General features: G+C 40.2%; 1 protein-coding gene across 1 annotated transcript; it reads left to right on the top strand.

Annotated features, from left to right (window-relative positions):
* Positions 1–759: 759 nt before the first annotated feature.
* Positions 760–5764, top strand: LOC136482083 (FHA domain-containing protein FHA2-like). Its single transcript, XM_066479334.1, has 3 exons — positions 760–1508; positions 3741–3880; positions 5355–5764. Exons 1-3 carry the CDS (start codon positions 956–958, stop codon positions 5562–5564), a joined length of 903 nt encoding a protein of 300 aa, XP_066335431.1. The 5' UTR covers positions 760–955; the 3' UTR covers positions 5565–5764.
* The last annotated feature ends 1974 nt before the right edge of the window (positions 5765–7738 follow it).

Consider the following 7738-nt stretch of genomic DNA (forward strand, 5'->3'; position numbering starts at 1 on the left):
GCTCGTTTGGCTCTGTTTCATAGACTATGTAGTTTAGAACCAAAACTTATTTCTATGAAACTTCTCTGTATATTGTCTCGGATTTGACAAATGGCCCCGTATATTAGGCTTCACGCTCTGCCACTGTTGCCACCGTTGACGATTTTCATCAGGTACGCGACGTGGTAGGCTCCAGTGTGTGTGACCCACGACACCCCTGGCCGGTTTTTCTGGACGAAGAGAGCTCGAGACAGAGGAGAGAGATAAAGGAGAAGCCTCATAAGTGGGTCTCATATATCGACTGTACAATCATGGAACGGGTTAGGATCCATTTAGATGATATCCGGAGCTAAATTTATAGATCTAGAAATAATACCCGTTTGGCAGGGCTTCACTTCACTAGTGAAGCTATTTTTTTTTTGCTTCAGCTACACGAACAGTTTCACCGGTGAAGCTGAAGCGGTTTTGGTAAACCGTTTGGTAAAATGGCTTCCCTGTGAGAGCATGTTTTTATGGGATTGGAGAAGGAGCCGGGAGAAGCCACTTTTTTTAGCTCCATCCCACCCCAAATCACTATGAGAGCATGTTTTTAGAGGCTTCACAAGTGAATCTATTTTACTTTACCCGTTTAATAGAAAACGGCTCCAAACAACTCCTAAAGCCGATGAAAAAGCCCTGTAAAACGGGGCCTCACAGCCGCCGCGTATTTTCCTCGTTCAACAAATATCAAAGTGCTACACCACCCCGACGCTCGTATCTTAGTAATCATATGGACCCGACCTAATTTCCTGTTGCAGCCCAACATAGCTAGTTTTCGCTCAAGGTTTTGGTCCTATAGACTCTCGCCATCGCCAGATCGCCGGCGGCGGGTACTAATCTCAGTGCAATTTAGAGAGAAGATGTTTCTGCTCGTCCTCGCACCATTGCCCTAATCAGAATCAAACGGTCCAAACCCCAAACCCCTCCTCGGCCACACATGTGGAACGCGCGGCGCCCAGCCGCCGACTCGCCGGCGGCGTCGGACCGGGAGGTAGGATTCGCGAAGCTGCAGGGCGAGTGCTTCGAGTACTACATGCAGACCTACTCCATCGTCCTCGGTCGCCATAGCCGCCGCAGCAGCAAGGGTCACGTCGCCGCGCCGCCGGAGGCCGACGACGGCGTCGACGTGGACCTTGGCGCCCTCGGTGGAGGCATGAACGTCTCCCGCCGCCACGCGCGCATCTTCTACGACTTCGCGCGCCGCCGGTTCGCCCTCGAGGTGCTTGGCAAGAACGGCTGCCTCGTCGAGGGCGTGCACCACGTCCCCGGATCCGCCCCCGTCAAGCTCGACTCCCAGGACCTCCTCCAGATGGGGGACGCCAAGTTCTACTTCCTCCTCCCCTCCCGCTCCGTCTTCGACGCCGGCATCCCGCGCCGTGCCTCCGCCGTCCAGCGCGCGATCCCGCCGCCTCCGTCTGATGACGACGAGGATGAGGATGAACAGGGAGAGGCCGTGGCAGCGGCGAAGCGTCGTAGGGATGGGGATAACGGTACTTAATTCTTGCATTTCTTGATCTCTGTTGGATTTGAAGAATTGCTACTTGTCCGATTGTACATTGAATTTACTTTTTGGGAATTGGGATTACATTATCAAGTTCATTTGATTGGTGAAATACTGAAATGATAGTTGCTACTTGTCTGATTGTACATAGAGTTTGTTTTTTTTAGAATTGGGATTACATTATCAAGTTCATTTGATTGGTGACGAGCTCATTCTTCATGCTTTTGCTGTAATTTTTCTGTATATTCCAATGAAATGGGTGATACATCATGCAGTGAATTTGGTGGTAATAGCGCTTCATTTCTTTATTGTCTTTACGTTGTTATGTATTGTTCGCTACTGGTTTGTTGATGATTGCTGGGTTTGAGTTGCTGCACTTATGATTGCCAATTGGATGAGGAGAGTGGATTGCGTAGTGACAGTGTAATATCTTTTTCATTGAATGGGTGGCAATCCTAAGTTTCATTGTTGAGATGATGCTCTTGTCCCGATGGATGTGCAAGAGGCGGGGGAGGAAGGAGGGATTAATGTGGTTCAGTTTTGTTGATAATTGTCTGCCAACTGGTATTGCTACTTCTTTGGCTGGACATTGGTTTGTGTTGCAACAATTGTAGGAGATGATTAGTGTCATTTGCATTTTTTGATGCTAGTGAAATTACTGTTCCTGCCAGCTCAAGGATTTAAAGTTCATTGTTGTTGTCAAACTTTACATCTTATTGCAAACTTAATGGTGACAGCAGTGTAATATGTATTGTGGGGCATGTTCAGATCTTTCTGTAACCCCCTTTTGTGTATGGTATTATCCTACAATTGCCAGAATCTTTGGATTGCCAATGTTTTTTCTTTTCAAGTCTTCTGTAACAGCCTATTGTGTCAGTAATGCCACATGATAGCAGTTATTGCAGTCAGGAAAGATACAATAGATATATGAAATCAATATCCAATATGATTTCTTCCCTCAAGCTAGACAAAATATGGTCTTCAGTAACTTTAGGATTCTTAATGTAATGGCAGGAAAATATATTTCCTTGATTTCCTAGCTCCATACTTCTGTGTATGCTTTTCAAGACATATCATGTCCTTAGACCTTACACAATAAGGGATATAAGTTCGCAGGTCTAGGCTTTTTAGGCATTTCAGTAAACCTGTATATGATTCTTAGGTTTTCTGTTTGTGTACTAAGAGCAGTTGAAAAACTCTTGTTCCTTTTGTTGAGGTTTCCTAACTTATCTATAGCTCTTTGTTGATCATAGTTCCATGGTGAGTGTTGTCTGTATTTCTGGTCTACTGACAGAATAGCAAGTTGCCTTCCTACTGCATCTGCTTCTTAGATCCTAATTCCTGAACATGTACAAAATTTATTTATTTTTGAACAATAATTTTGGACTGTGCTGTTGGTGGGGCTAATGTCTACATAGCTAATGCATACATTTCTCACCATCTTTTTATTTGAAATAATATCTGAATCGAGAGCTATGTTTGATCTGGAAGATTGAAACATTGTTAGAATGCAAACACAGATAGCTTTCTGTTGCCTGTAGTGTAAAACATTTCATTATAGATCGTTAAGAGGATGAACCCTCCTTTGATGAATGGTGGGCCAAGCGCCAAGCCAGAGTCAAGAATGGATGGTTCACACAAAAAAAGGACTCAACTCGCTTATCATCCTTGGGGCATGGGCAATTTGGAACCAAATTGATGTGTTTTTTTATGGTACTCCTCCTAACTTGGCTGGAGCATTGCTGCTCGCAAGTGAGGAACAACGTTACTGGAGTCTTGCAAAGGCTCAGGGAAGCTCCTTCCCTTCTCTTGAGCCTGTAGATAGCCAGTAGGGTCCTTTTGTGCAGGTGAGGTTGTTTTTTCTGTCTAAGTAAAAGGCGCGTGTGTTTTTCTAAGAGCTTAGGAGTGTGGGTGTGTGTTGTAAGGGCTCTTGCCCCTTTTTCTTCTTAATACAAAGATACGCAGCTCTCCTGCGTGTTCGAAAAAGAAAAGATCGCTAAGAGCATCGGTGCATGCTAAGTATCATGAAATGCCTAGTTTCTATTACTTTAGATATTGCATTATCAGTACTTTACTACTTGGTTCATCACTTTTAGTAGATTTTCAAGCTTTTTCCATGGAACCTGTGTGCACTCATGTTTTTCATATATAATACCTTCCAAACTGTTGTCAAAATAATTTGAGCATGTTGAAGACAAATAACTGTTTTATTGCACTGCAGGATCAAAATCTTACAGGAAAGCAGATGATCAACTATTGCTTCAGTTGGAAGAGAAAGATGTCATCTCATCTGCTGCTACTATCTTGTCTGATCTCTGTGGACCTCAGGAATGGATTTCTATGAACAAGCTTCATGAAGTGGTAAGGAAGTTTTTTTCCTCATGGAGAAGTATCAATAGATGCTATTTCTTTGCTGTCCCCCTTGTTTTAGCTAAAATCTTATTCTTATGGATGCTTCCATTCCCTGTATGTTTGCATTATGATAGCCTGAGCGTAACCCTTACCCCTCTACTGTCCCCCCTTTGACGAAATGATTTATGGTGCCCACATACATCCATTTTCGTGTCTATGCTAAGGGTATCTATAGATTATAGAATACAGTAAAAAAGAACCTTGCATAGGTTGATCTAAGCTCCTTGATCAATAAGGATTGACCTCATGATCCAAGTAGAGTTAAAATCTAATCTGCTGATGCAAGTTTGTTTGTATAACAATAATGGAGTACCAGATAATTTTACTACCACTTGCAGCTGGGACAGCTTGAAGCAGGCTTGCGCTGTCAGACGTTAGTTGTGTGGCAATATCCACCCCCCCCCCCCCACCCCACCCCACCCCCACCCACCCACCCCTTTTTCTGCCCCTTCAGAATTCGGATATGTCTGCTCGAACATCTGTATTTCAGTTCGCGGATAGTGGAAATGGGCCAATTTTGGTCCCGAAAAAAAAAAGATAGTACTCCCTCTGTTCCAAATTATAGCTGACTTTAACTGCACTAAGTCAAACTTCTCCAACTTTTACGAAGTTTATAGAAAAATGTACCTACCCTCACAACATCGGATTAGTTTCATTAAATTCTCTATGAAATGTCATGATAGTGCATTTATTTGAACTTGTAGATGTTAGTATACTTTTCTAAAAACTAAGTCAGAGTTAGAGAAGTTTAGCTTGGGACAAAGCTAAAGTGAACTGATTTGGAATGGAGGTAATATTTCTGTAGAATAAGCTTCTCAGTTGTTTTTTGAACAGCCTAAGGTTTTGCTTGAGTAAGTTGGATCCTAGCTTTTGCAATGCTATCTGATAAATACATGTTTTTTCTAATATATAATTTTACTGGTAATTTCCACTGTGCTTAACATTTTTTAAACAAGACACTGAGATCTACTGAAACTGGACATAGTCAGTCACCTTTCTACTAGTTGTAGGCTGAAAGCTTCCATACAATGGTATATGGGTTAGTAGTATTTCAAAATTTGAACCATGCAAATTCTGTACTACCAAATCCAAATGGGGTTCATAAAAAAAGAAAAAAACAAACCATATGTGATCTTTTTTTTAATCAAAATGTGGTTGTTGTAATCTTCTAGAAGCCGGTAGTTGCCACTTTATTTTTCCAGTACTAATAGGTCTGGGCACAACCAGTGTCTCATGATCAAGGACCATTTGGTGCCCTGCTCTGTTTCCTATTTTGTGCTTGACAGTTTCTTGTTGCAATTATTGTTTACTTCCTGTGGCTTATGTCCTAATCAGATTTCCTGTAGTTTGCTCTATTTTAGCATTTCTTTCATGTTTATTATATCCTTCTGTTTATTTCTAACAAATCTTTCTGCTGTATTAGATGTTTGATAAGTACGGCAATATGTGGCACCACAGCAGGGTGCGAAAATACCTGACATCTGAAGACTTTCCGGAGACTGAAACTGATGGTAGACCATGGCATGGACTTGCATTGCTGCTAAGAAAGTACCCTGAGCATTTTGTGATCAACATTAGGAAAGGTGGGGGCTTGAGCACTGAATTTGTCTCTTTGGTCTCACTACAATCTTGATAATTTCTCAAACACTACTCCAAGGGTGTTGTTGTATAGCTTGGAGTATTCTTTTGCTACCTTTGTAAAAAAATAGTTAGGGTAAAAGGAGTTGAGCTTTTATTTTCGTTTTGTTTGCATTTTGGTCGATACATTGGTTGTGGGGAATATTCCCCCAGCAAATTGATAAAACACAGAGTTCAATGAATATTGATTTAGCCATTCTATATTTCGTGATCTGTATGTTTGGTGCCGTGCTACTTTGATGGCCAACTTGTTGATGGGTTTGTGTGATGCCATATGGCATCAGCAATGTGCTCCCTCTGTCCAATGCTGTACGGTGTATTTTACTTTGGAAATGAATTCCAATCTGTAAATCGTAGCCAACGTTAAATTATATATATATGCTTTGTCTCTCAAATAATTTTAGATTTTTTTTATAAACTGGCACTATAATATAAGAAATTAATTGTTAGAATATACTTTTTGAGTTTTTTCTCCAAAATATAAGTATGCATGGTGGATGCAGGGAAAATGTGGTAGTCTATGAGTGCCTTAGGAAAGTGAGTTTTAGGCTGTGTACATTCGCATCCTGAAATTACCACGCTAAGGTTCGGTGCGCCACACTTTCAGAGGCCGGTCTTTGATTCGTGCAACTTTGCCTGGCACAACCTATTGTGCTTTGTGCTTCGTTTCTAGTTCGAAATAGTCGCTGCAGCTCGACAAGAGTGCGGTGGACAAATCATCCGCTACACTACGCATGGGTCACGCAAGACTTTTGTTTGGCTGGATGAGGACACAAGCCAGACAAGGCCTTGTTAATGAAACTGTCACAAAGGAGTACAATACAAAGCTGTTAGATTGATTCCTGCATTTTATACGTACTTCCTCCATCCTAAAATAAGTGTCGTTATGATATTCGTGCCGGTCAATTTTTTTAAATTTAATAAAATTTATAAAAAAAAATATTAACAACAGTTATATCTCCAAATAAGTTTATTATAAAAGTAGATTCAACGATCTATCTAATGATACTAATTATGTATTATAAATATTAATATGTTCATGTATATATTTGATCAAAGTTAAAATCGTTTGACTCATCAGAAAATATGAATAACACTTATTTTGGGACGGAGAGAATATTTTGTAAACATTCTGATGATATGGTGGGGATGTATACTCGAAGCAAGCATTTAGTCTGTAGTATAAGATGGCATGTTTAAGATTGTGAATATAAATTGGAATGGTGAAGATATTATTATGCTTTTTCTTTTGAAGGTTTTCTTGGAAGAACTATAATCACGTAGGGTAACTACTGAGAAAATAATTCACTCCTCTAAAAGAAAAAAATCCGAAAGAGGTGATTCCTTCACTTTTGTTTTGTAATGTCTCAGTTGCCCCAGCTAATAAACAGTCTTCGGCTATAATGGTGAGAGATTTCTCAGGCAGGAGAAGCAGTGTTTTCAGTTGCATAGGCAAAGCGTCGCACCCTACATTTACATCTTTCTCTTGACTCAACAAAATAGTTTTTTACATTATCACACAAACGCAGGTGCTTTAAGAATCCTGCAGCCGTGACTACTCTTCGGCTATGTGCCGAGAAATGCTCTAGTTCCAAATTATAGATCATTTTGTCTTTGACTAGTTCCAATTTTTTCTAAGTGGTTTTTTTTCTAGTTTTGACTATATTTTAAAAAATATATATTAACACCTACAACTTCAAATAAATGAACTGTCTAATTTTTTTTTTTTGAAGAATCTAGTGAAAACATTTTGATGTTGTAAATGTTCATGTATTTTTCTACAGGTTTCATCAAATTTAAAGAAATTTGACTTACGCCAAAACCAAAGTGTGAACTATAATTTGAACTACAAAACTAAAGTGGACTAAAAAAATGAACTATAATTTGAACGTAGGGCGTATAACGATGCGAAAGCTTCAAATTAGCTAGATCTTCAAATAAGGCTATGAGAAATTGTCAACATCAATAGTCTATTTCTATGGGATGGATGGGCCTCACCTGCAGAACAGTAAAGGGCAGAAGGGTCACTGCAAGTGTGATTTGCAAATGAAAAAAATATCTATCTAACCTTCATCAACTATTGTGAAGTACGATTTGCCTCCCTTAATCAGAAATCTGGATATTTCAACTCACCCAACTTTTAAAACTGTCCGATTTAATTTACGAAGG

This window comes from Miscanthus floridulus, chromosome 9 (assembly GCF_019320115.1).
Source record: "Miscanthus floridulus cultivar M001 chromosome 9, ASM1932011v1, whole genome shotgun sequence".
NCBI classification, from domain to species: domain Eukaryota; kingdom Viridiplantae; phylum Streptophyta; class Magnoliopsida; order Poales; family Poaceae; genus Miscanthus; species Miscanthus floridulus.